This window comes from Leptonychotes weddellii, chromosome 5, assembly GCF_054177405.1.
Source record: "Leptonychotes weddellii isolate Sample4059 chromosome 5, ASM5417740v2, whole genome shotgun sequence".
Taxonomy (NCBI): domain Eukaryota; kingdom Metazoa; phylum Chordata; class Mammalia; order Carnivora; family Phocidae; genus Leptonychotes; species Leptonychotes weddellii.
The window spans coordinates 24,252,341-24,280,269 of NC_138373.1; the positions used below are offsets into that span (position 1 = coordinate 24,252,341).

The following is a 27,929-nucleotide window of genomic DNA, read 5'->3' on the forward strand; positions in this document are numbered from 1 at the left end:
CTCTCAGGCTCAGCTGACCCTCAGAGCAACCCAGGGTCCACCGTCACTCAGGTGGGTCTGACTTGTTCGGCGTGCGCTCTCCAGCTTGAAAGCACAGGCTGACATTTAATAAATGTTTCCTGATGGGGACACGCCACAGCCATGTACACAAACACGGAGGCACAGGAGACCCCAAGCCATAGACATCTGAGCCCTTCCTCCGTGCCAGGCGTGAGCTGGGATCCAATGGGTGTCCCAGGCATGGTCGCTGCCCTTGTGAACTTTATACACACGCAAACACACACACACGCACAAGAACACACGAATGCACATATGCACACAAACACAGACACATTTTCGTGCAAACATGTGACCAAAAACATATGCACATGCACACATACAAAAACCTGCACACACACCTATGTGCACAAACATACATGCGCACACACGGGCTCACACACACACACGCTGCAAATTTCTCCAACACCGTTCCTCCTTGAGCAGGTAAGTCCAAGATTGGAGCCTCTCAGAATGCACACCAAGACACTGGTTTCAAACAAACACTTTGGCAAGTGTCAACCTCCTCCATGCCAATTCCCCACAGGTGCCTTCACCACCCACAAAGGCAGCCTCGGCCTTTTGCTGAGGAGCAGGCCAAACCCAACAGAACCACAGCAGCTGAAAACTGCCCCTGCTGCAATTTCCCTGGTTAACAGCCGACTAACCACAAACAAAGCGTCAAATAAATGCTCCAAAGCTTCCCCTCCCACTCAGAATAAAACCCAATGGCTCAGGCAAACACAGGCAACTGTCCCCACATGTGAGATGCTGTGTCTTAGCCGTCTCTGGCCTCTCGCTGTTCCAGCCACACTGGCCTTTCCTGCAGCTCCCCTGACATTTCACGGCAGCTCCTTCCCCAGGGCCTTTGTACTTGCCAGCCCTCTGCCTGGACCCCTCTTCCTCTGGGTATCTGCTCAGCTCGCTCCCTCGCTCCAGTGAGGTTTCATGAGGGAGGCCTTCCCTGACGGCTCCTATCACTTCGAAACTACCCATGACCTTCAACCAACATATCAATTTCCTTTCCAGGCTTTCTTCTCCTCCTCAGGATTTACTGCCACCTGACTGATAATACTTGGCTCCTGGGTTACTGTTCGTCCGCCCCTCTCCCACCCACCCCCATGACAACGCAGGCATCAGGTGGACAAGAACTGCTTTATTCACTGCCACAGTCCTGTGCCCAGATTGGGGCCTGGTACGTGGCACTGGATGGAAAGAGGGAGGGAAGAAGGGGGAGGAGGGAGGGAGACGGGGAAGGTGGAAGGAAGAGAGGGAAACAGAGAGGAAGAACGGAGGCAGCCGTGGTAAAGGACTATGTCCCCCTTTATTCCATCAGCAGGAAGACTGGCTGTTTCTCCAGCCCACCCACTCATATCCATGGGTACATACAGAATTTCCATGTGCCTCCAACAGACAGAACAAACCAAGGGTCTCCAACTCAAATCCCCCAGGGGCCAGGCACAGACCGTAAAAGAAGCAAGACTATATAATGCAAGAGGGAGTGGTGGGGATTGCAGTAAAGTAGGGCCATGCGCCCCAGCTGAGGTCAAACCGCAGCTGTGGGGGATAATGGTCCGAACACTGCCAGAACTTCTCGTTTTTCTAGAAAACCTGCATAGTTAGAATTTATGGGAAATTGGGCGCCTGGGTGGCTCAGATGGTTAAGCGTCTGCCTTCAGCTCAGGTCATGATCTCAGGGTCCTGGGATCGAGTCCCGCATCGGGCTTCCTGCTCCTTGGGAGCCTGCTTCTCCCTCAGCCTCTCTCTCTCTCTCTGTCTGTCTCTCATGAATAAATAAATAAAATCTTAAAAAAAAAAAAAAGAATTTATGGGAAATTTCCTAACTTTTAAATGTTTGCTCACATGTTCTAAAATCACTATGGCAATCAAATGAGAAAACCTACATGCCTGCAAGACACAGCAGTTTACAGTTATAAATTCAATTCCCTCCTTAAGTCCCCCTAGCCAAAGCTTGGCCTCTATTTTTCCATCTGTAGAGTGGGATGATGATACAACCTCTCTCTGGGCCTTTGGGGAAATGGAATGAGATCCCAGATGGACGATATTGGCACAGATGTCTAACCCACGGAAGCTTGCACGGTGCAATATTTTTCTCACACGCGCACATGCACGCACACACACGTGTCTCTGATCACACTTACGGGGTCGTGGATGGTTTCAGAGAACAGGGGTGGTCGGTCCGAGAAACAGGACAGCACGAGCTGCATCAGCACGAGGGAAAAGTAAATGTAGAAAGTGACATCGCGAAACACGTCGATTTCAGCATCCTAAACGTGAGCGGAGGAAGGAAGAGATCACTTTCTGAAAGCAGCCTGCAGAGGCCGGGGTAGGGGAGCAGGCTGCAGACCCAGAAACAAGCTCTCCTGCCCTGAGCCACCTCCCCCAACAGGAGAGAGGCGGTTACATCACGGTGTGGTCCCCGATACCCCGTGAGGGTGGCCCACGTGGTGAAGGGAGGCTCGGGCGTGGGAGTGAAGCAGGCCCACATTCAAGGCCTGTCTCTTTGTACCGGCCCCCGATGTTGCCAGCTCACTCAACCTTTCTGCATTTCAGTTTCTATAAACGGATCAGCAGTTCTCAGTCGGGGGCGATGTTGCCTCCCAGGGAACACCCGGTAGTATCTAGAGACATTTCTGTTCACCCTGACTTGGGCACTGCTCCTGACACCCAGTGGGTGGAGGCCTCGGATGCCACCCCCACCCCCCAAACATCCTACGAAGGTCAGGACAGCCCCTTACAACAAAGACGTCTTGGGCCCAAAATGTTAATTAGTGCTGAGGCTCAGAAACTCCATCGGAATAATCGTGAGCCGTCAATAGGATTACTCATGGAAAAAAAAAAAAAAAACTTCGTCCCTGCCTGGCACCTTGGAAACATGACCTCAATATAGGTCAGCTGCCCTGAGTACAAAGACCGCCTGTACTGAACACCACAGGTGCTCAATAAATGCTCAAGATACCGACTGGCTTGAAGGTGGCAGAGAACAGCAGGGTAGCGTCTAAAAAAGCACGCTCCTCCGATTTCCTGGGAGCGGCGTATGGTAGCCAATGTGAGCCACTTCTTAGCCAGAGTGGCGGCTGATGGCACCGAGGTAACCCGGGGACAGGTATCGGGCCCCGCAGGGGGGCAGCCGCTCTGCAAACACCACTCCCCACTCAGCTCTGTTCCAGACTGACGGTAACTAGAGCTGAATTGCCTTGCTGTTTACTACCGAGAGAGGCTTAGAGGGTGGTGTGCATTTGCCTGTGGCTCCCATCCCTGGCCCCTGAAGCTACATAACTAAGTGGGGCCCTGAGGAAAGAAGGTTCTAGAACAAAGGCTGGATGAGCTAGGGAAATCCCTGGTTAAGAAGCTGGGCCCGGGTAGCACCCATCCTCTGGTTCCCATGGCAACGTAAGCTGGAAGGAGCAAGCATCCCTCCCAAGGGGCCGCTGCGGGAAGATGTGGAATAAGGCCACCACTTACCTCTTTTAAGGCAGTCATGATTTTGGATCGCAAGATGGCAAGGGCACACAGTAGGGCTACAAGCCAGAAAGTGAGCATGATCCCCGAGGACTGGACTCCCTTCCTTCTCTCGAGCTGAATCAAAAAGGTAGCAAGCAACTGCGAGAGAGAAGCATACAACAGGATTTGTCAGAAGACCAGGCCCCAGGCCCCCACAGTCCTGGCAGATGTTAGGCCTGGAGTAGGGCTGCCCTCAGCTCAGTGGTGCCAAAAAACAGCCTGGGGAGGACCCAGCTCCAGTGCCAGCCCTGCTCTTGCCTTGCTGGGTGACCCTGGACAAGTCACTGACCTCTTCTGAGCCTCCGATGCCTCTAACTACAGCATGTAACATGGAAGTGGTGGGAATTTAAGGAGACTGTGTATAGATGTGGGACAGGATGGCAGAGTCAGAGGGAAACTCAGTTTACAAGAGAGAGGCACACTTTTTCCTGAATGAATGGGCATCGCTGAGTGCCAATAAAACTTTATTTACAAAAACAGGCAGTGGACCGACCCTTCATTTACAGGTACTCCCAGCCCTGACAGAGACTAATTATATTCTCCTCTGGGCAACAGTGAAGACTGGTCTCTTTCATAAGGAGATGAAGGTTCTGTCATCTGCCTACATTTATACATCTCATCTGCAGGGAACTTTATTAGAATGACGGTGGGTGGGGGAGGTTGGGATTTTCTTTTATTCCTGATACGTGAGGCTCTCACTCCATTTCGCACATGACTTAACGATCAGGGAGAGAAAATAAGCGAGAAGGAGGAGAAAGAAAGACAAAGAAGGAGAAAGGTCATGGTCACTCCCGGGACAAGCAGAGCTGGCCTCCCAAGGCCCATCCCCAAAGCCGGTCATGAGCCAGACTTCTGAGGAGCTAAAGGTCACCCACGGTACCTGCCCTTACTCCCCAGAAGCATATCCACCCGTCTGTCCTCATCCATCCTCCTTGGGGGGACCCCTATTTCCCTCACTCTGCACATTTAATCCATCAGCAGCTCGCACTGGCCCTGAAACCAGGACTGATCCTCAGTTTACCCACCACTCCCCCTGGCCCCAGCCCCCTCCCCTCGCACTGCGTGACCCCATGGGCCCCCCACTGGCCTCCCAGCTTCCCCTCTTGCCCCAATAATACAATCTGTTCTCCACTCAGAGGCTACAGTCGGCTTTTCAATACACAGAGCCAGGCATGCCACACCCTTGCTCCAAACGTCTCCCTGTTTTAACCTGGGGTCCAAGGACAGGCTGCGGCTAGAACCCAGAGGTCCGTGAACTTGGACGGGAGAACAATTACATCTTCGCTTTCGCTCAAATCAGCACCACCGGTCACTGAGTGAAGGCAATAAACTGCACAGCATTAGCGGTACCTGGGGCCCTGTCACCATTAGAAATTGTATCTGAAAATATATAGGTGAAGGTGTCTCCCATGATCACGTATGCTCATCACAACTTGGAAATTCAGAAGCATTCCTACCCGCTGGTATATCTTGATTTGAAGTGCACATATATGTTTCCCTTGTTTTTTTTAATATTTTGCTAACTGTGTTTAAATACAGTTGGTTTTCCAAACCCAGGGCCCTGCACCTGAACAATGGATAAACACTGTGTGGTGAAACCATGCCATCAAACCCACAGAGCAACTTAAAAACAAACAAATGAAACATCTCTGGACACACACAAGGCGGCTGAACAGCAGGTCTGAGAAGTTCGCCTCACACAGCCCCAGCCAGCATGGTGCCATTCACATGACATTCTGGAAAAGGCAAAGTGATAGGGACAGAAAACACACCCACGGTTGCCAGGGGATGGGGGTGTGGAGGGAGGGGCTGACCACAAAGCGGGGGCAGCACGAGGGAACTTTTTAGGGGGATGGGACTGTTCTGGATCTCAACTGTGGAGCTGGTAGTTACATGACAGTGTGGGTTTATCACAACTCATGAACTTATCTTTTTTTTAAAAAAAGTGAATTTTACCATATCTAAATTACACCTTAAGTAAAAACATGGATGTCATCACAAAATCTTCATACGTGTGTGTATGCTGGGTTTCCTTTGCGATCCTTTGTATTTGTGTTAGGAGCATGATCCTCAGACCTGACTGGCAAAGGAGAAAGGGGCCCATGGCACAGAAAGTTTTAGAACCCACGTTTGGGAATGCAAAACAAAACCCACTCAGCCTGAAGCTCAAGGTCCTACGGGGTCAGGCCTCTGCCCTTCTTGCCGTCCCCGCTCCCCTCCTTACTCCCTCAGCCATACAGGCCACCCCCCCCATTTCTCCCTCTGACCCCAGGACTTTTGTACGTGCTATTCTCTCCAACTGGACAGTCCTCTGCCCCCAGCCTCTTCAACTTTTTAACATCGTGCTCATCGTTTAGCCTCAGCTCCATCACCCCTTCTTCCTTAACCCCCAGACCAAAAACATTCGCCAAACTTCACCCCATGGCACTCTGCACAAGAGCAAACACTTTGTGCCTTTTGGGGGAATCGTCCATTGAGTATTTGTTTGCACAACTGGACATATGCTCCGTGAGGGCAGGAACCGTGTCTATCTTATCTCCAATTCCTGGCAATCTGCTGGCTGCTCTCATCCCATAGCCCGGGTGCCTGTATACGCCTGCCCCCGGGGGTGTGGAGAGAATGTCACTGTAGCACAAACAGCAGGGCCGATCCTTCACTCCGTCATGGAGCCCACAGGGGAAGAGAGACACTGCGGCTCTCACAGGCCAGTTCACCTCTTAGCTAGCTCAGAGCCTCAAATGGCATAAAGCCCAGTGACCCTCAGCCCATCACACCCATGTCGCCAGCATCACAGACATACTCATGAATGAAGAATCAGAAGACCAGGAAGAGGGAAAATTTAGGCATCACGAGCCAATCCAGCCAAACCCAGTCCACCTTTACACCTTCTTGCCCAAATTTCAGGCCAGCAAAATCAAGCTCTTCATTTGCCAACTCCCTCGACACATTTATGGAGTGCTTATTACATGCGAGGCATGGTGCCCGGCTATGGGGACACAGAGGTGAACAAAGCCCACAGGGAGAGCCAGGTTTTGGCAAAGAATCCCACAAACAGTGGAGCAGACCCTGGGGTGTGAAGCCGGTTCTGCCACTTACTGGCTGTGTGACCTTGGGTCAGTTCCTTCATTTCTCTGTATCTCAACGTGCTTATCTATGAACATAGGGATAGTGAGCAAAAATCCCTAAATGAGTTAATATGTAAAGGGATCAGGACTGTTAACAAGTATAATAAAGATTCATGGCCCACAGGACACCTGGACAGCTCAGTCGGTTAAGCAGTTACCTTTGGCTCAGGTCATGATCCCAGAGTCTTGGGATCGAGCCCCACATCGGGCTCCTTGCTCAGCAGGGAGCCTGCTTCTCCCTCTCCCACTCCCCCTGCTTATGTTCTCTCTCTCTCTCTCAAATAAAATCTTAAAAAAAAAAAAAAAAAAGATCCACAGCCCTCCATACTCTGGTTCCAACTTGCCTTTCCTTTCCCATCTTCTGTCACCTCTGCTGTCCACCCCCTGAAGCCCCACTCCACATTCCTACTTCACAGATGACCACTCCTTCATCCCCAGCCTCTAACCCTTCCTTGGACACACTGCTCTCCCAGCTCAAAACGTCCTGCCCCGAACCTGCTTCCCTCCTCATTCTCCAACATGCAAGGGCTAGGCTCACTGAGAACTTTCCAGGCTTCTCCGAGAACCAAGGTATGGGGTGCATATGCAGGAAGGGCCCTTAATTCAGAGCACATCACTGTGGCATGCGGGCACTAAAACCATGGCCTCTGCAGCGACCACCCCCCGCTCAGCTATGACCCTGAGGACATTTGATGCCTCTATGCCTTAGTCACCTCCCCTGCCAAAGGGGGACAAGGTTGTTCTGAGAATAGATGAATTCTAATTTCTAATTTCAAGACATGTAAATCACCAAGAATGGTGCCAGGCACACATTAAGGACTTAAGCTGTAAGAAAGCTGTTACCCTGGCTGTGTTTCCCACACAATAATGGACCCCTGTGGGGCAGGATAGTTTCCTATTCAGCTTGGCATCCCAGCCCTTAAGCCAGAGGCTGAAAGCTCAAGAGGCCTTTAGGTCCCAGACAATTAATATAAACGGCTGAGCCAGCCAGTAGGAGAACAGAACACAGCCGAGACAACAAAGGTGGTGCCCACCATCAGCCTCAGTGGCAAAGGAGGGCAACAGGGCACAGGGAAGACTGCGGCCAAGTGCACGGCACATGCCCCCTTTAAAGGCTGCACTCATCTCTCAGCTCTGGCTGACTGTTGCTCCAGAAGACTATGAGGCTGGGGTTGCCATCTTTGAATTTTTCAAGAAAAGCCAGAGTTTTGGATTTTTATTGTGAGATGTTCTCATTTCTACACGCTGGCCACTAATTTTGGCCTCCACGGTGCCTGGCGGATAGCTAGCTCCCACTTACCATGGTGATGCCCAAGAGGGTTGGGCTGACCAGAAACACTGGGGCCAGGAATTTGCCCCAACTTCTTTCCCAGAAAGAGTAGAAGAGGTCTGCCCAGCAGACGATCCACAGCAAAAATCCCAAGGCCTGGAAGAAAAGGACATATATGTCTTACAAGAGATGGCACTGGAACTTCCCCCAGCCGACCCCTGCAAAAAGCTCAGCCTTGGAGGGACCAGCCAATCCCTCAACTATCAGCTGCGGTCCTTAGATACAGCACATAGCCTCTGGAGCATGGACAAGGCCTAGGTAGGGGGAGCCACCCTCGGGACCATCACACACTAGCCTGTAACCATGCACCCAGGGCATGACTGTTTGGTCGGTCCCTGGTCTTCCCATCCCCGGAAAAGTCAAGAGCTTGGTCTACAGCTTACCTCCATCTGCTACACTGGACACTTGTATAAGGCACCTCACACAGTAAGCATTCATTCAACAACATTCACTGGGTACCTACTAATGGCCACATTCTTTTCAAAGTGCCAAGGATACGACAGTGAACGAAACAGACAAAAGTCCCTGCCTTTGTGGAGCGGACATTCTAGTGGGGGACAAAATGGGTAAGAAACAAACTGAAAAACACATAATGCCAGAGAGTGATAAGTGACAGGAGGAAAAAGAAAACAGGTAACACAGGGTGGTCAGGGAGGGCCCTTGCAATCAGGTGACATACAGGTAAGGAGCCAAATGTGGATATTTGAGGGAAAGAACAATTCAGTTCCAAGGAACAGGAAGTGCAAAGGCCCCGGGGTAGGGAACATGTGTGACAGGTTTATGGTTGCTGTAGAAGGAGCGATGAGTATGGTAGAGAGCTGAGGAGGAGCCTGGGACCAGATCAGGCTGGGCCACAGTGGGTGAGGATTTTATTCCCCATGGTGAAAAGCTACTGGAGGCTTTCTGAGCAAGGCTTTTTGTTTGTTTGTTTCTTTGTAAAATCTGTTTTACATTTTAAAGGGAGATGTTGCTCCCCCCAAAAAAGTACAAAGTGCTCCCAAAGGTCTGAGAGGAAGACATTAAATCTGGATAGCATAGGGAAATGGATAGCATTTGGTGTGGTATGAACGAGACATGTTTGGATGGGGGTACTGTAGGCAAAGCTTCAGTAAAAACACTCAAGTTCTCCTGTTTTGGGGGAACTAAGTCTTGGGAAACATGGCTTTAGAAATGAAGTGAGATACTTGCTAAGTGGAGAAGAGCGAGTAGAATGAGGAGTGTGACATGCAACTGTTCTCCACATGTCTTCCCTGAGAAAGCTTATTCTTGAAGGGGAGACACGGTCCCTGTACGGTGGACATACCAGGCAACACTTTGACTAGCGATCAAAATGAACGCCCTCAATCCGGGGTGGATGAACACCACATGACCCTAGGTGTAATACCCCCAAGGGACACCACCCCCTCCGTGGTTTTCCAGCTGGACATGCGTTACCCACATCATGAGGACACATCATGCAGGCTCGAGCTGAGCAACTCCCTTCCAAACAACTGGTCCCCGTTCTTCCAACCCGTCAGTGTCAAAGGAAGGTGAGGTGTTCTTCCAGATTAAAGTCTCCCAAGAGACACCAGGACTAAAGACACCACATGAGGGACACCCGCGTGGCTCCATCGGGTTAAGAGTCTGACTCTTGGTTCAGGCTCAGGTCATGATCTCAGGGTGGTGAGATGGAGCCCCACGTTGGGCTCCACATGCAGCATGAAGTCTGCTTCAGATTCTCTCTCTCCCTCTCCCTCCCGCTCACTCACTCTCTCTCTCTCAAATAAATAAACAAAATCTTTTTTAAAAATGAAAAATAAAAGCAATGCATGAATCTAGACTGGATCTTGAATGGGATTGGGGGAGTAGTTCTAGAAAGGACAGGATTGGGACAAGTGACAAATTGAAATATGGACAGATTTTTTAAAAAGTATTGTGTCCACATTAAATTGCCTGAATTTAGTAACTGTACTGTCGTTACGTAAGAGAATGACCCTGTTTTGAGAAAAGACACGCTGGAAGAACCAACGAGTAAAGATAACACGGACGCTACCGGTTCTCAAATGATTCAGAAAAAACAGATCAGGTGTGTACGGAGAAAGGAAGAGCCAATCATAAAAAAGTGTGGCAAAATGTTAGAACTTGGTGAGTAACGGGTATTCAGCGCTGGGGGGATTTCCTGGGATCCTCCTTGCCACTGTTCCACAGTTTGAAATTGTTTCAAGGTAAAAACTTTTTTTTTTTTTTTTTTTTTGGAAATAAAAAGGATAGCCTCGGGCCAGGTAGGAAGACCTCCTGATTATCCCCCGATAATCTCTCAAGGTCGAGCCTCGCATGCTCACTGTAATGATGGGGAATCAAGGGCTCAGGGAGGTCGGAACATATGTTCAAGGTCATACAGCTAGGAAGAGGCACAGCCCGCATTTGCACCCACGTCTAAAACCAGAGCCTCAGCCTTCAACCACGACGTCATGTCTGCCTTCTAGAAAAAGGAACTCGGGTGGTTAGAAGAAACATGTCGGTCTTCACCAACCACCGGTCCCGAACCCAAGCACACCCCGCCTCCCCCACCACGAGGAAATCCTAAGTGACTTACAGTTTTGGTTTTGTTGAGATAGGTCATCTGAATGTAGCCCCGGTCATGGCGTGAGAGATAGAGGAAGTAGAAGGGAAAGCAGACCCAGAGGTAAGAACAAGGCACCCACACGAGGAACGTGTTCTGAAAGCACTTGGTGAAGTCGGGGTTGCTGGTGTTCCACGTGATGTCCCACGCCTGAGGAGAGAAACAGATACAGGGTCAAGGGGCCGCACCAAGGAGGGACAGGCGTCTGTGTGGAGATCAAAACCGTGCAAGAAAATAGACAGGACCCTACACCCGAGGCCCTCTCGGGTAGAACGTGCAAACTGGAAAGATCAGGAACCAGAAAGACTATGAAACAAAAATAAGACACGAAGGTAGGTCTTGTCTCACAGAACAGCTAAGTCCTGGGACCTGGGGCAAGTTCCACTGTTGCACAAAAGATGGCGTCTGCCATTGAAGAAACCCAGAAGGGTATTCCCCTGTCAACTGAAGAGTCCTTTCGTCGTTATGCATCATTCTGCTTTACCATCTTGTCACCTGAGGACTTCAGAAAGCCTTCTTGTTCGCCCCCATCACCACCATCATGGTCACGGCCATTACCACCATTAGCAGCCTCAGCATCATGGATAACGACCAAATTGTAGTCCTCTGTGCTAGGTTCTATTCTAAGTGCTTCGTCTGCATTATCCCCCTTAACTCCGTCAGTACTTCATCAGCCCTTTTTCAGAAGGGTAAGCAAAGGCACAGAGAGGTTTGGTGATTTGTTCCAGGATCACACAGCAGGTAAGATCTGGAGCTCAAATCGAACTCAGCCAATTTGGTTCTGAAGTCCCTACGGTGACCCACGAAGTTACCCAGCCTCAGAAACAAAATTTGTTTGAAGTGCTTTTTAAAGAACCCGCACGTGTTTCACTAGAAACGGGCCAAATAGATAAGCAGAGACATAATAAATAGATCGGGTATATCGGCCCAAGAATAAACGACAGCCAACGTTTAGGACTTCTGTAAAGGGAGAAGTGAATGACCACTGACCAGTTCTACAACTTTGGAAAAGTTATTACCCTATCTTACGGTTTTAATTGACTATTTCTACCATGACTGGGTCAGATAAGGTCAGAGATCTGACACAGGTGCCCCCCCCCGCCCCGGGGCCAATTTGGCTCACAGCTGGTTTGTTGTTAATGCTGCTGGTTCAGCACACTTCAAAAAAAAAAAAAATCTGAGGTTCGCTGCCAGCATTTAAAATCAGAAAATTTCATATAAAAGTTTAGATCTGGCTTTTCTTAGAAAATTAGAAAATGTGGGGTGCCTGGGTGGCTCAGTCAGTGAAGCGTCTGCCTCCGGCTCAGGTCATGATCCCAGAGTCCTGGGATTGAGTTCCACATCAGGCTCCCCGCTCAGCGGGGAGCCTGCTTCTCCCTCTGCCACTCCCCCTGCTTGTGCGTGCACGCTCGCGCGCTCGCTCTCTCTCTCTGACAAATAAAATCTTTAAAAGAAAATTAGAAAAGGGCGCCTGGGTGGCTCAGATGGTTGGGCGTCTGCCTTCGGCTCAGGTCATGATCCCAGGGTCCTGGGATCGAGTCCCACATCGGGCTCCCGGCTCAGCGGGGAGCCTGCTTCTCCCTCTGACCCTCTCCCCTCTCGTGCTGTTTCTCTCTCGCTCGCTCTCTAAAAAATAAATAAAATCTTAAAAAAAAAAAAAAGAAAGAAAGAAAATTAGAAAAATCTGACGGCACCGGACCCAAATTCCTGCTTCACAACCATCAGCAGGGGCTGGGGAGCAATACCTCTCAGGACAAGGCCCACATGCTTCAAGCTGGCCCCAGGCCCCATGCAGCCTACCTCCCTCCTAGCATTTTTTCCCCATCACTAGTCGGTGAGCCTTCTAGAAAGCTCCAGCTATGTCTGATCCCTACAGCCGCCCCAGAATCAGGTTAAGTGAGACCACCAAGGAACTCCAAGGAACCTGGAACCTTACCACTCTGTATCAAGCGTTCAAGCCACATTCAAGACCGTTGAAGATAAGCAGGTAATGGGAACAAAAAGATCATTTCACTTAAAAAACATATTTGACAATCTGATCAAAATACATGCTCTGAGCTTCTCAGAAAACAGACCTAGTTATGCACAACAATGTGAGTATATTTAACACTCCTGAAGTGTACACTTCCAAACGGTTATTAAGATGTTTAGAAAAGAAAGGATTTGACTTTAAAAAAGAGCGAGCGAGCGAGCTCTAGGTCTTAACCAGGTACCTAAACTGGTTCTTCAGAGGTGTAATTATTCTGTGATATAAACAGTTATTTCTCCAGAACCAAGAACAGGAAATCATTGAAAAATAAACTTTAAAAGGTCAACGCACACAAAGGGATTAGCTAGGAAACTTCTAGACACAAAGAAACCCTAAAAAAGGACAAAGGTTATGCCTCTGTGGATTTGGACATTTGGAAGACAGTCTTGTAAATAAGTGTGGTTTATATCAAAGACTGATTATTTTAACTGGTTTCACATCACTTGTAATTCTTAAGGTGATGGTGGAAAAGGGGATTAAACTGTTGGTGGTTAATTATACACAGAACCATTTCTGAGCAGTTGCCAGAAAAAGCTCATTCCAAAGGAATTTGCCCTTCTAGTAAAAACAATGCTGGGCCTTAGTATATGCAGTTATGTATACCAGAAGCCTGGTTCATGTGTGAGTCATTTCTTTTTTTCCTTTTTTTTTTTTTTAAAGATTTTATTTATTTGACAGAGAGAGACACAGTGAGAGAGGGAACACAAGCAGGGAGAGTGGGAGAGGGAGAAGCAGGCTTCCTGTGGAGCAGGGAGCCCGATGTAGGGCTCGATCCCAGGAACGTGGGACCATGACCTGAGCCGAAGGCAGACGCTTAACGACTGAGCCACCCAGGTGCCCCCATGTGTGAGACATTTCTATAACCTGATCCTTGCCCCAGTCATTCCTTGCCTGGACTACTACAATAATTTCCTAACCATTCCCTGCTTCCAGCCCTCCTGTCCCCACTCAGTCCTCCCCCACTACAGCCAAAGTTATCTCACTTATCTGGACATCCACATGTGCGTCCATAGATATATATCTACCCACCCACCCATCATCTACCCATCTATCTCTCCACCCACTCTCTTCCCATGCATCCATGCATCTGTGCATCTACCCACCCACGCACCAACTCATCCATCCATCTACCCACCCATGCACCAACTCACCCATCCATCTACCCACCCATGCACCAACTCATCCATCCATCCATCTACCTGCCCATGCACCAACCCATCCATACATCTACCCACCCATGTACCGAACCAACCAGGCATTCATTCATCCATGTTTCTATTAATCTACTTTTAATAGGTCATAACTTTTATGTGTTAAAATTTTTTCAAACTACACAAAATGGCATACATACAGTGAAAAAGAAGACTCCCTCTATGAATTTGCAACCCCCCATCGCACCCCCAAGGCAAAACTACCGCTACTAACATCTTGTGTATTCTTCCAAATACCTTCCAGATAAAGTGTTATCAATTTTGTTTCCCTAACAAGTACAATACATAGTCCGTTCTGTACCTTGCTTTTTTTTTTAACTTAATATTAGAAACCGATTTTTTCAGTAACAGGGATATGTTTTATTCTTGAGAACTTAATTGTATTTCTTTTGAATAAAGGTAAAAGTGACAAGCCATCTTCCCATCCCAGTCCCTAACCCCCCAGGGTCCTGTCTCTAGAAGCACCCATCACTGGTTTCTTGTGTGTCGTTCCAGAAAATATTTTATGCGTGTGTGTGTGTGTGTGTATATACATATATATATATATATATATATATATATATATATATATATACGTATTTTCTGTTATCAAATGGAAGGAAGCATACTCCTCACACTGTTCTGTACCTTGCTTTTTTTTCTCTTAAGTTTTCCTTTTTAGTTTATTTACTTACATAATCTCTACACCGAGCCGGGGGCTCGAACTCACAACCCCGAGATCAAGAGTCACGTGCTCTATCAACTGAGGCATCAGGGTGCCCAGCTTTTTTCTCTTAATAACAGGCCTTAAAGGTCATCCTGTACTGCAAAGGAAGGGTTTCCTCATTCTTTGCTCCAGGTACTTGCTATTCCACTGTATGATGGACCTGACTGTATCTGACCCGCCTCCTGCTGACAAGGACACTGGGTTGCTCTAACAGACAAATAATACAGCGGTGAACTGATAATCCGGTAAGTGCTTCATTTCACACACACGCAAGCCTATTTATAAGATCACTTTCTAGAAGCGAACCTGCTGGGACAAAAGGTGCATGCATCTAAAATTTAGACACTGCCCTCCAAGGGGGTATGAGTTTATACTCTACCTAACAAGGAACAAGGGTGACTCCTTCCCAAACACCATGTATTACAAGCTTTTTGATCTCTGCAGATGTGGTAGTAGAAAATATCTCACTGTAGTTTAAATTTTTTTTCCCGTTATAATGAGGGAAATGGAAGATCTAAAAGCAGTAAGATTTTCCTGCTCAGAAGAATATTCACAGACTTAAATATCTGTGTTAAGAAATGGGACAGATCAGACTGTCCTCTCTCCTCTGGGTAACAACCACGGATGGCTCCCTATCGCCTTTCAAAAGCTGATCCTTGCTGTGCTTCATGAGGTCTTCCACGTCTGAGCCCCGTCTGTTTCTCCTACAGTTTCTCCCACCCTGTTCCCCAGTGTGTCAACTCAGGCATTCACTCAATGAGGCATTTACCACGCATGTGTCAGGCATTGTTCAAGGCACTGGAGATTCGGGAGGGCCATGGTCCCTGCTTTCAAGGCACTCCCTAGCTGCCGGTCAAATGAATGGTTCTTTGGGATACCTCTTCCTAGATGCTCTCCCTGCAATGTCTTTCCACTATAACAAACTCCTATACATCCTTCAAAACCCAACTTGGGTATCTCCTTTAGGAAGCTTTCCTCCCCACTCCCCAAATCATCAGGCCCACCCCCCAATCTTTGCGATGGTTTTCTTACTTGTCACTACCTCTGTCCTACAAGGACCATGCAAGGACCTCAGTGCTAGGACCATGTGTACTTATACTCTTGACTCCTAGCCTCTTCACCTGGCAGGTACCCAAAAGTTATTGAGTAATTGGCTCATGCCATGCCTCCTCTTGCCTCGCTTCCCCTCCCCAACATTATTTCCTGCTTTGCTTTTAAAAAAATAACAATCCAGGGCACCTGGGTGGCTCAATCGTTAAGCATATGCCTTCAGCTCAGGTCACAATCCCAGGGTCCCGGGGTCAAGCCTCACGTTGGGCTCCATGCTCAGTCGGGAGTCTGCTTCTACCCCCACCCGTGCACTCTCTATCAAACAATTAAATAAAATCTTAAAAAAAAAAGGAACAATCCATCCAGGTAGAACCTGGCTAGGAGCCTGGGCTTCCAGGTCAGGTAGAGGCGGACTGAAATTCCAGCCCTGACCTCGTGTAAACCTGTGCAGGTCACTTCACTTCTCCAAGCTCAGTCTCCTCCCCAGTAAAGTGGTCAGGTAAACCAAGGGCCTGGAGGGGTTGCGGCCAGTAGCAAACGGCACAGTGTGTGAGAGATGCTTCGCACAGGACCGGCACGCTCTAGAGACAAGGGGTGACTTTAGCAGCTGACGCCAAGAATTCACCATGATCCCCACCACTGCCAACAGCGTGGCCCAGACTTGGGAGGCTCAGAGGATAGGCAAAGGCGCGAGTTAGGAAGCAAGAGGAAACCGGAGAGCATCTCAGGACACGCAACTCCTGGCACAGAGAGGCCGAAGAAACGCTCAGCTCAGCGAAGGCAGGAGCCAGCCCTTCAGAAGGCAGCTTCCTGCTCCAAGCCACAGGCCCGCCCCAGCCCAGAGGGAGAGCCGGGAGGGAGGAGCAGGGGGAGGAGGCAGCGGGTATGTGGAAAGGGGAAATCTGCTTGTGAACGTGAAATTTCATGGCTGCAGGAGGCAGCCAGCATGTCACCTGCCCTCACCCTGCCTCAGCCAGCCAACGGCGGCCCTGACCACTGTCACCGGAGTGAAGGCAATAGCATCCGGGCCTCCGGTGTGTCCCTCACTGGCTGGGACCCTAAGGAATCTTCTGTGCAGAGAGATCCCCTTGGCCACCCCTGGAGACCAGCAGTGTGACCCATCGCTGTTTGGGGTCTGCGCAGGAAACAGCAAATGCAGAGGGCCACTGGAAGGCTTAAGGAAGGCTGATAATTCATGGAGAGTCTGCTGGCTACTTGCTGCTTGCGACCCCGGGGCGGACAGCTACCCTGCTCTTCCTTCCAGCAGCTCCGGATCCAGGAGCTTCAGAAATCAGGCTCTCTCCCATCGGCCCAATACTGGTGACAAAATTCAACCCTGGGAGAAGCGAGTCCAGAAAACAGTCACCAGCGCTGATCCAGGCAGCACACCATGGGGAACCCGGCCCGAGAAAATCTCGACATAGAAAGTGCATTGCTGGCTCCCCCAACCCAAGCTTCTCTTCACAGGACACCTCGACAGCTTGGCCACCCTTTTATGTGTCTCCCCTCCCTACCCTCAGCCCTGATGCTTGAGGATGGGGAGGCGGGAGGGGCAAGTCCAAGGCTGCTTGGCCCATGAGCTCTGGGAGTTCATAACATTTCTACTGAGTGCTGTCATCTCACATCCCTCTCTCTCAGGGCAGAATAATGACAACCAGCACACTCCAAGCACCGATGTACCAGGCATGTCCCTCAGTCCTCACAAGGAGAGGCACTGCTGCTATGCCCATTTCACAGATGAGGAAACCGAGGCACCAGAAACTAAGACATCTTGACCCAAATCAACCCAATCACAGCAAGGACACTACTCTCTTGTCCCCAGTGAGGCGGGGTGAGGATGTGGGATCTACAGGGGTCTCAGCTATTTACAAGGGAAGCACCAAAAGTTGGGAGGGGAAGGAAGGAGTGTCACCTCCGTGGAGAGTTGAGAACGCAGTGGACATTATAAAAGGTGGAGATGAAAGAAACTGGTACTTGGTACCAACAGGGGGGAAGGGAGGTGCTGCTGGATCAAACTTAACCTGCAGTCCTCCCTCCCAGTGGACCTCTCCAATAAATTCACTCAATTGTTTACACAAGTTTAAAATGAATTTGCCCTCACAATACAAAGCATCCTAATGATACAAATTCCGATCCACTGAGTCAACTTTTATATAATATGATTCAGAATTCGACATGCATGAATAGGGTTTATACCATTACGAGTAGCATACTTCTGGGTAAATCACTGATCTTCTCTGAGGTTCAAATAGCCCACCAGCAAAATGGGGCTACTACCATCTTCTCCCCAGGGGACCATAAAAACCCATATAAATGTTGATTATTACTATTATATACAACCTCTTCAGCTGACTTTTTTAGAGCCTACTTCCTTCCTTCTGTTCTCCCCTTTTTCTATTCTTCTCATCACCCCACCCCATCTCACAAAAAGACTACCTATCCCCTTGTCTCCTAGACCCAGTTTTCTTCTCTTTGCTCTGTGACCTTAGACGAGTTACTTAACCTCTCTGAACCTCATCTCTAAGGTTGAGAACACCTATCTCCTAGAGCTATTCCAAAGATTAAATAAAATTACATACACACAGGGTCCCGCACACTCAATAAAGGACTATTGGCAGTAATCTTAATTCTTACTTCAGTAATAAAAATAAATGAAATTTATACCATTATACTCTCAAGATGGTGATCTTATATTGTTACTGATAACAATACCACCTACCATTAACTGAGCACTAATTATGTGCCAGCACTACTTCTATGCGTTTTAAGTGAATCAATTCGTTTAACCTCCATGACCACCTAGAAGGGAGGTTTTATGTTGATGCTCCTTTGTTAGATGAAGAAACGGAAATATAGAAGACAAATAAGCTGCCAGAGGTCACCCAGCTTGTATGTGACGAGGCTGGGACTCAAACATAGGAAGCCTGACTAGAAACTGGGCCTTCTGGAGCTGGGCCTGTGTCCGTGAAAAATCTGGGCCAAGAAGAAAATGTGAGTCCTCCTATCATCACCAAGTTCAGAACCCATTCCCTGTACTCATTGCCTATGACTGCAGTTACAGATCACCATCAACTTGGTGACTTAAAGTAACACACTTGTTGAATTCTACAGTGGTAGGGGTCAGGAATCTGAAAGGGGTCTCGGTGGGCTACAATCAAGGTGTGGGCAGGGCTGCGTTCTGTCGGGAGACTCTAAGGGAGGACCCATTTCCTTGCCTCTTCCAGCTTCCAGAAGCCATCCACATTCCTCGGATCACGGCCCCTTCTGGCATCTTCAAAGCCGAGAGCATCAGACCAGCGCTGGTCAGGCTGCCACCTCTCCTCATTTCTGCTCTTGTGTCTCCTTCTTCCACTGACAAAGACCCCCGTGATTTGGGGGCCCACCCAGATAAGCCAGGACACCTCCCATCTCAAGGTCAACTATGAGTAGTAGCCTTATTTCCATCTACCATCTTCATTCCCCTCTGCTGTGCAACATCCCATATTCACGGGTTCTGGGGACTAGGCCAGGGGCACCCCCTCCTCAGCTCCATTCAACGGCTCTCCATCGCTGCCCTGTGCTGGGTCAGGTCCAGAAGCCACCCCAGGGCTGCCAAGCCCCACACGGAGTGGTCCTGAGGCTGACTGGCCCTCTCAGCTCCATTGGCCGGTCACCGAAGCACCGTATGCCGGAGTGTCTCCTCAGCGGGGGCCCCACGGGGCTTCCCCCCAACAGCCTGCCGCTCTGGCCTGGCCCACACAGCTTCTAGTGGGAAACAGCCCTGCCCAGGGCTCCACGGGCTGACCTCGGGACAGGAGGGGTGGCTCCAGAGGGGAGGGCAAGCAAACGGCCAACAACAGCCAGGTACACGATGACAAATCTGAACCAGGGCTCTGGGTCAATTGCATCTGGGAGTGAGGGTTGCTCTGACCTATTTAGTTACAAGGACCTCCTTTGAACTTGGCATCCCACTGGGGCCTGAAGGTCCTTTCCCCAATATGATCGCCTCAGTAAGTCATGACAGGTAGCTTTCTACCACTCAAGCGGACAATTCTGTATCAGGAGACTACTGTGTTCCAGTAACATTTGGAGGTCAAGTTTCTACTCTCAGAGGATCATTCTATTAAAACAGGCAAATACGAAATAGATAAATTAACAGCTATATGCATGTGCAATGACAGCAAATGCCCTAAAGAAGAGTACAGGGGCGGGGGAGGGGCGGGCAGAGAATAATGGTGGGGTCTGGGTGCTATTACAGAAAAGAGCTCTGGGCCAGGATGACAATCGAGCAAAGACCTGCAGGGAAGCAATTACATGGCACCTTCCTCCATCAACAGAAACAAAAAGACCGAGGGCTTATGAAGGTTCTTAGTGGCCTGTGCCAGGACCAAGTTAAGTACTTTACATGCCTTATCTCCCATTTAATCCTCACTAACAACTCTGGGAGGCAGCCCCTAGAATGAAACCCATTTTACAGATAACAGAAACTGAGGCCGAGTCACATAACCTGCAAGCAGCATGGGTAGCCGGGAATTTGAATCCAAGTGTAGATGCCTCTGCATACCTAGACAGTTGTTCTGTTTGCTTTTTTTTAAATCACATGCATCTACTACTGTTCCCATTTAAAATTAGTATAAAAGGGTATACAGATGCTTCTACAGGCAGGGAAATTTTCTTAGAAGGATTAAAAAAAAAAAAGGCAAAAAGCTAACAGGGACTATCTCCGGGGAGGGCAGAGCTGGAGCTGCTGAGAAGACACTATTCATTTTGTTTTATTATCTTTAGCACAGTTTGGATTTTTCACTCTGCATGTATTACCCCTAAACTAATAATAACAAAAGGAATTCACGCTTTGAATAAATAAACAGTGACAGCAGGAATTTAAGGGTAGACATTTCTAAATGCTGAGCTGGGAACAAAGAGAAAGCACATATTTACCGGACGCCCAAAAGTTGAAATGTCCGGCACAGTGCTAAGTGTTTTCCAAGCACAATTCCATTCAAACCCTTACAAAATCAGGACTCTTAGAACTCTCTCTTTTCGGACCAGGGGACTCTGAGGCCCAGAGAGGTTATGGAACTTGCTGAGGGTCACAGAGCCGGAAGGAGGCAGAGCCAGGCTTTGAACCCAGAGAGTCTGACAGTGAGCCCTAACCTCCCAGGCTGCACCACCTCTCAGCCAGGTGCTTGCGACTCTAGGGGATTTGCAAGGCCCACAGCCTCACTGCCCAGCCTGAGGCCGCTTGGAAGGTGACATTCTTTGAGGCAGGGCATCAACTAAACGTCCTCAGGCCTTAGGGAGTCCAAGTTCATTTGTGCAGAATGGAGAAGCAACGTTCTGACCCAGACGTGGAAATATGCTACAACTACCCCTCACCCACCTACCCAACGTGCTCAGTGCATGGGGATGGTTAAGAACACAAGGCTGGAGGGTCTAGGTTCCAGTTTCCACCCCATCACAGATCGGTGCCTGAAAGCAGGGTTTCTCAACCTCAGCACCACTGGTATTTGGGGCCAGAAAATTCTTTGATTTGAGGAGGCTATCCCGTGCATCAGAGGATGTTAAGCAGCGTCCCTAACCTCTGTCCAAGAGATGCCAGTAAGCACATATCCCATTTAATCCTCAAACAACTCTAGGAGGCAGGTGCTATAAACCCATTTCACAGAAACTCAGGTCCGTAACCTGCAAGCAGCATACACAGCTGGCTGTGACAATCAAAAATGTCTCCAGACATTGCCAAATATCCCCCCAGGAGGCAAAAACTGTCCCTACCACCCTAAAGCAGTGGCCCCACCAGGCCTCAGTTTATCTGTGAAACGAGACTAGTTCTAGAACCCAGCCATTACAGAATAATCAGGAGGGTTAAATGACATGACCCAAAAGGCTCCAGGTTCAGTTCCTGGCCAAGAAACTGATCAATAAAACACAGGGTTGGTTGGTTGGCTGGTTGGTTGGTTTCTTTCTTTCATTCATTCATTCATTCATTCATTCACTCTCTCCATCACACAATGAGTATTTATTGAGTACCTACTCTGTGCCAAGCTCTGGACTAATCAAGGGGATGTGGGGATAAATCAGACACAGTCCTGCCCCCTTGAGACTCACACTAAAGACAGGTCACGACACATAACTGCGAAGAGCAGTGTTCACTATACAGGAAAGGGAAAGGTGTGGGGACAGCAAGTAGCAAGGTGAGGGTCCGGGAAGGTGACATTTCAGCAGAGCAGAGCACAAGTGTCAGAGAGAGACAGGCAAGCAAAGATCAGGGGGGAAGCGCGTCCAAGGCAGAGGGGCAGCGGGGGCAAAGGCATGGAGGAGAAGATGCCGTGTGGGTATGCACCTTTCCAAAAATGCAGAGGGGAGGGACAGAATAAATAAGATGAATACAAGCAAGAGCAACAAAAACTAGGGACCCTGGAGTCGGAGGGCCTGAGTTTGAATCCAGCCGCCAAGGCTCACTTTTGCCCCTTGACCTTCAGAAAATCAGCTAACCTCTCCGGTCCTGGTCTCCTTCATCTGCAAATAGATCTAGTAATGGAACCTGCAGTGCAGACTGCAGGGTCAAGGGCTTAGCTTGCTCGGAGATGCCTAACCAGCTCTGGGCAGCATGGGCCAGGGTCCGCGCAGGTGCAGGGCACGCTGGCCACGAAGCCAGGGCGAACCCATGGGGGCTGCCGCTCAGGCTGATCAGAGCACTAACAGGACAGAAGCCCGTAGAAAGCACAAATGGTGTGCCAGGCACTGTGTTCCTGCTTTATTTTTTATTTATTTATTTATTTTTAAGTAGGCTCCATGTCCAACATGGAGCCCAACACGGGGCTTGAACTCACGACCCTGAGATCAAGACCTGAGCTGAGATCAAGAGTCAGACGCTTAACCGACTGAGCCAGCCAGGCGCCCATGCTCCTGCTTGAACGCCCACTGCTCTGTTCGTCATCAGAGCCACGCCCTATGAGGCAGGTGCTGCACCATCCCCATTTTACAGAGAAGGACACAGAGGCAAACAGGGGCAAGAAGACTAGCTGGAAGGCACATGGGTGGGACCTGGAGTGAAACCCAGAAGGGCCGGCTTCAGAGCCCCAGCAAAGGCACAGAAGGAAATCTGCGGGGCCAAACCAAGCAATGAGCCCCGTCTTTGAGGCGCAGAGGTGAGATGACAGGTCGCTTACAGAGTCTTATTCAGAACCGATCCCAAGGCGAGATACCCGGCAAAGGGAGAGCTGTAAAGCAGAAGCAAGCAGAGAAAAGGAGCACGGGGAAGCCAGGAGTCAGGTCAGTCGGGTCGGGGCCTGCTGGGCTTGTGGACATTAATCCTGTTGACAGGGACGGCATGGGGCCTCCGCTTTCCCAGGCACAGGCCAGAGACAGCCAGGGAGGTCTCAGGCTACACCGCGGGAGGCCGGTGCAGCCCATGGTGGTGTTGGGGGGGCGGGGGAGGGAGGACAGTAGGTGCCAGCATCACGCGGGCCACCATGGCCCCTGCCTGCTCCTGGGCTGAGCTGCAGCCTGTCCTCAGCCTCTGAGTCATCAGAGCTAAGAATAAAGCCCAGAAATATTAAGGGGGAGGGGGGGTGGGATGGAAGGGCCACATCCAGACCTTACCCCCAGCCCCCAGGAAGGCAGGGCATGACCCTGCACAAGCAAGAGCCCCAAATCCTCACTGAACTCTGACACCCAAGGTGCAAAATTGAACATCTTAGCAAGACAGGGACAGGGGTGACCTGCCAAGCCAAGACTCCTGTCTTAAAAGGACTGACAGCCAAGCAGAAAACAGAGCCATGGCTGCCTGTCACAGGTGTCCCAATGTCAACAGCAGTAGACAGCGTGCTCTGACCTGCCTTGACCCCAACTCTCCCCGTGACAGGCCCTGCCCTACGAAGCACACACCTGCCCTCATGGTCTCCATCCGGCCCTGACCACTTTTGCAGATTTCGTCCCCAGCCACTTCCTCTCCTCTATCAGACCCTGGAGCTTCACAGAATCCTCCATGTGGTCCCATTCCAGGGACCGGAGAGGGGTCAGGCGTGTGGCAGCCAGAGGAAGAGATCTGGGGACACAGCAGTAAACAGGACAGACAGCGTTCATCCATTTACTGAGCACTGCTTCCAGCTGCTGAGGACCTAGCTGTGAACAGCAGGGCAAAGGGCCTGCCCTCCTGGAGCTGACAGCCTTGTAAGAGGAGACAGAGAGTAAACAAGATAAAAGGAAAAAATATACACATATAAAATATATATATATACACAGTGTGTATAAATACACACACATGCACATATATGTATGTGTGTGTATGTGTGCTGGTGTGTTATAAGAAAAGGACTCAGAGGGGCGCCTGGGTGGCTCAGTCGGTTAAGTGCCTGCCTTCGGCTCAGGTCATGATCCCAGGGTCCTGGGATCGAGCCCCGCACTGGGCTCCCTGCTCAGCGGGGAGCCTGCTTCTCCCTCTCCTCCCAGCTCGTTTCTCTCTCTAGCTATCTCTGTCTCTCTCTCTCAAGTAAATAAATAAAACATTAAAAAACAAAAAAAGAAAAGGACTCAGAGAAGTGGGAAGACCTTGCTGAGAAGGTGTCTTTCAGTAACACATTTAAGAAACCAGGGAGTAGGCCAAAAGGCCATTGGGGGGGGGGGGGGGAAAGCACAGGAAACAGCAAGTGCAAAGGTCCCGTGGTAGGAACACATCTGGCATTTTGCAGCAACAACAGCGAGGTCAGTATGACTCAACAGTAATGGGAAATGAAGTCAGGGAGGAAGGCAAGGGGCAGGGAGGGACAGACTATAAAGGACTCCCAGGCCATTACAGGCATTTTTTTAACTTTCACTCTGAGTGATGTGGGGACCATGGATTTCATGCCTTCATCTGATTTATTTTTTCCATGGAGTGGTTCTCTGGAAATCCACCTCCGCAAGTTTTCCTGCACGGAACATCTGACAACGTTTGGAGACATTTCTGGTGTTACTACTGGGGTAAAACTTATGCTCTAGGCCTTTTGCGGGCAGAAGCCAGGGATGTTGCAAACACCCATAATGCAAGGACAGCCCCACAGCAGGGAGGTGCTCAGCCCTAAAGAGCAACAGTGCTGGGGCTGAGAAACCCCATTTAACAGAGTCCTTCCCCTCATCAAGTTTAGAATCCATACTCCCCAAACACGCCCCTTATCACGCAGAGTTTCAGCTCCTCCCGACGTGACACTGGGCAAGCAACCGAGCCTCAGTTTCCACAGCTGTAAAGTGCAGATACCAATGGAACGAAGAAAATAGGCCCGCAATTAAGTACAGGCCGGAGCATACAGTAGGTGCTCAATAAATGTCACGGCTATTATTGGGATTACTTCCAGATCCACCTCTTCCTATGTCCCTGCCACATTTTCATGAGTTACATGCAAAATATTATCATTTCAAGCTGCAGTGGGTGCATGGTATCGCATACAGCAGGTGGTATGGACAGAGCCAGCAGGAGGCAGGGCTGGCTGTGCCCGAGCCCAGCCGACACTCCTTCATGCCTCCGTACCCCTGGGCGGGTCGCGGCCCCCGCCTCATCCTGCCCTTGCCCAGCCCTGAATTAACACAGCCCCCAAAGCACCCACTCTGCTCGCCAGGGGCTCTGCTCGCCCGGGGCACTTTCCGAAGGACCATCCCTTCCTCCTCTGCAGGGAAGGTGCTCTGGAAATACCATTAAATGGCAGGAGCAGGGGCGCCTGGGTGGCTCAGCTGGTTAAGCGTCTGCCTTTGGCTCAGGTCATGATCCCAGTGTCCTGGGATCGAGCCCCGCATCGGGCTCCCCGCTCGGCAGAAAGCCTGCTTCTCCCTCTCCGTCTCCCAGCTTGTGCTCTCACTCTCTCTCTGTCAAATAAATAAATAAAATCTTAAAAAAAAAAAAAAAAACCTTTTTAAATGCCAGGCGCTGGGAATAACAGAAAATATCAACTTCTTTTTAAATTGATTTTCATAGGCAGTATGGGACTCTGATTTAAATATATGTGTGTGTACAGATATATGTGTATATTTCTGTGTGTGTGTGTGTGTGTGTGTGTGTCAAATAGTAACAAGTTACTCTTGCCTCCCTCTCCCCACCCTCTGCAGGGTCCCATGCATCCTGGCCCTGTATACAAACCCAACCACATTTGAGTTTCCTGAGTACCCTTCTAGAATTCTTTAAGCAAATACAACTACATACTCTTATTTTTCCCTTTCTTTACCCAAGAGGTTTTATACCAAATACGACAACTGTATCCTGATGTTTTCAGTTAAAAAAAAAAAAAAAATGGATCTTGGGGGCCGGCCTTGTCCTCACTTGTTACCTTCTTCTCGAAGCATCCCCACTCCCCCACGGAATGGGCAGGACCCGGTCTATTTACCCAGGCCCCTACCAGGCCCACTACTTGGGTTGCTGCCGATCTTTTGCTATTCCAAACAATGACGCAAGGAATCCCCTTAGAAAGTACTCCTCAAGCTGAAGAAAACACAGAAAGCCTGACCTGAAGGTCAACAGCTTCACTTCATCACTACTAAAGCCTCACAGGCGGAAAACAAGGTGGTGAGGGTTAAGCTTGATAACCCGGAGATACACAATGAGAATCATAAAAGTGGTGATAAATGCTGGCCCGGTCAACCCTCTGGGAATCCAGTCCATACAACATCATGAAGTATATCGGAAGGAAATGGGATCAAATAAACGGGATCCCGATCCTGGAGAGTGACGGGCACCCCCACGATCCCGCAGCAGCAAAAACACAGAAACCACCTCAGCGCCCACTGGCCGATGGAGGGATAAAGAAAATGTGCTGTAAACGGTCACGACAGAGTATCATCCCGACATTAACAGAGAAGGGCATCCGGCCGTGTGTGACGACACGGATGGACCGTGAGAGCTTTATGCTAAGTGAAATAAACCAGAGAAAGACAAATACTGTATTCTCATTTACGTGTGCAATCTGAAACAGCGGAACTCGGGCACCTGGCTGGCTCAGTCAGTGGAGCATGCAATTCTTGATCCCCGGGGTTTCCTGAGTTCGAGCCCCACGTTGGGTGTAGAGATTATTTAAAAAAAAAAAATACACTTTAAAAAATAAAAATAAAGGGGTGCCTGGTTGGCTCAGTCGGTTGAGCAACCGACTTCCTGGTTTCGGCTCAGGTCATGATCTCAGGGTCTTAAGATCGAGTCCCGTGTGGGGCTCCACGCTCAGCGGGGAGGGAGTCTGCTTGAGATTCTCTCCCTCTCCCCCTGCTCCTCCCCCACGTGTGAGCCCATGTGCATGCACTCTCTCAAATAAATAAAATCTTTATAAATAAAAAATAAATAAAAATTTAAAAAATTAAAAAGCTAAACTCCTAGAAACAGAGCACAGTGCTTGCCAGGGGCTAGAGGGTGGGGGAAACGGGGAGACCTTGGTCTAAGGGTACAAACCTTCACTTATAAAATGAATAAGCTCTGGGGATCTAAAGTACAGCATGGTGATGATAGTTAAAAATACTGTATCATATACTTGAAAGCTGTTACGAGAGTATATCTTAAAAATTATCACCACTAAATAGGGGGGAAAAGGTAATAATGTGAGGGAATGGAGGTGCTAACTAACCTTACTGTATCATCACTCCACAATATACACATTTATCAAACCTTCACGTCATACACCTGAACTTTACCTATGTGATATGTCAACATCTCAATAAGGCTGGGGGGAAAAAAAAATCACTAAATGCAGGAGCATACATTCCTGGCAGCTTACAGCTCTACAAATTTTTTTTTTTTTAAGATTTTAATTATTTGACAGAGAGAGCAAGGGAGAGAACACAAGCAGGGGGAGCAGCAGAGGGAGGGGGAAAAGCAGGCTCCCCCTGAGCAGGGAGCCTGACGCAGGGCGTGACCCAGGACCCTGGGATCACAACCTGAGCTGAAAGCAGACACTTAACCTACTGAGCCACCCAGGTGCGCCAGCTCTACAATTATTATTATATAATGTTTGATTTTTTTTAAAATTTTATTTATTTGAGAGAGAGAATGAGACAGAGAGAGAGCATGAGAGGGGGGAGGGTCAGAGGGAGAAGCAGACTCCCCACTGAGCAGGGAGTCTGATGCGGGACTCCAGGATCATGACCTGAGCCGAAGGCAGTCGCTTAACCAACTGAGCCACCCAGGTGCCCCTATATAATGTTTGATTTTTAAGAAAATAACAGAAGCCATCTAAACCTACAGTGTCCAATACACTATCTCACAGGGCTACTGAGCAGTTGAAATGAGGCTAGACCAAATGGAGACAAGCTCTAACACACACACGCTGGATGTGAAAGACTTAGCATTAAAAAAAAAAAAAAACCACATAGTATCTCATTAATTACATG

The 27,929-nt window shown here is 49.3% G+C and overlaps 1 protein-coding gene across 1 annotated transcript in view; it reads right to left on the minus strand.

Annotated features, from left to right (window-relative positions):
• Positions 1–1,850: 1,850 nt before the first annotated feature.
• Positions 1,851–27,929, minus strand: part of LOC145721581 (multidrug resistance-associated protein 1-like) — a 46,933-nt gene continuing 20,854 nt past the window's right edge. Inside the window, exons 2-5 of the mRNA XM_081819983.1 lie at positions 10,592–10,768; positions 7,987–8,112; positions 3,523–3,660; positions 1,851–2,324 (exon numbers count right to left, since the gene is read on the minus strand). Coding sequence (XP_081676109.1) covers positions 2,151–2,324; positions 3,523–3,660; positions 7,987–8,112; positions 10,592–10,768 — 615 coding nt within the window. The 3' untranslated portion in view covers positions 1,851–2,150. The remainder of the gene's footprint in view (positions 2,325–3,522; positions 3,661–7,986; positions 8,113–10,591; positions 10,769–27,929) is intronic.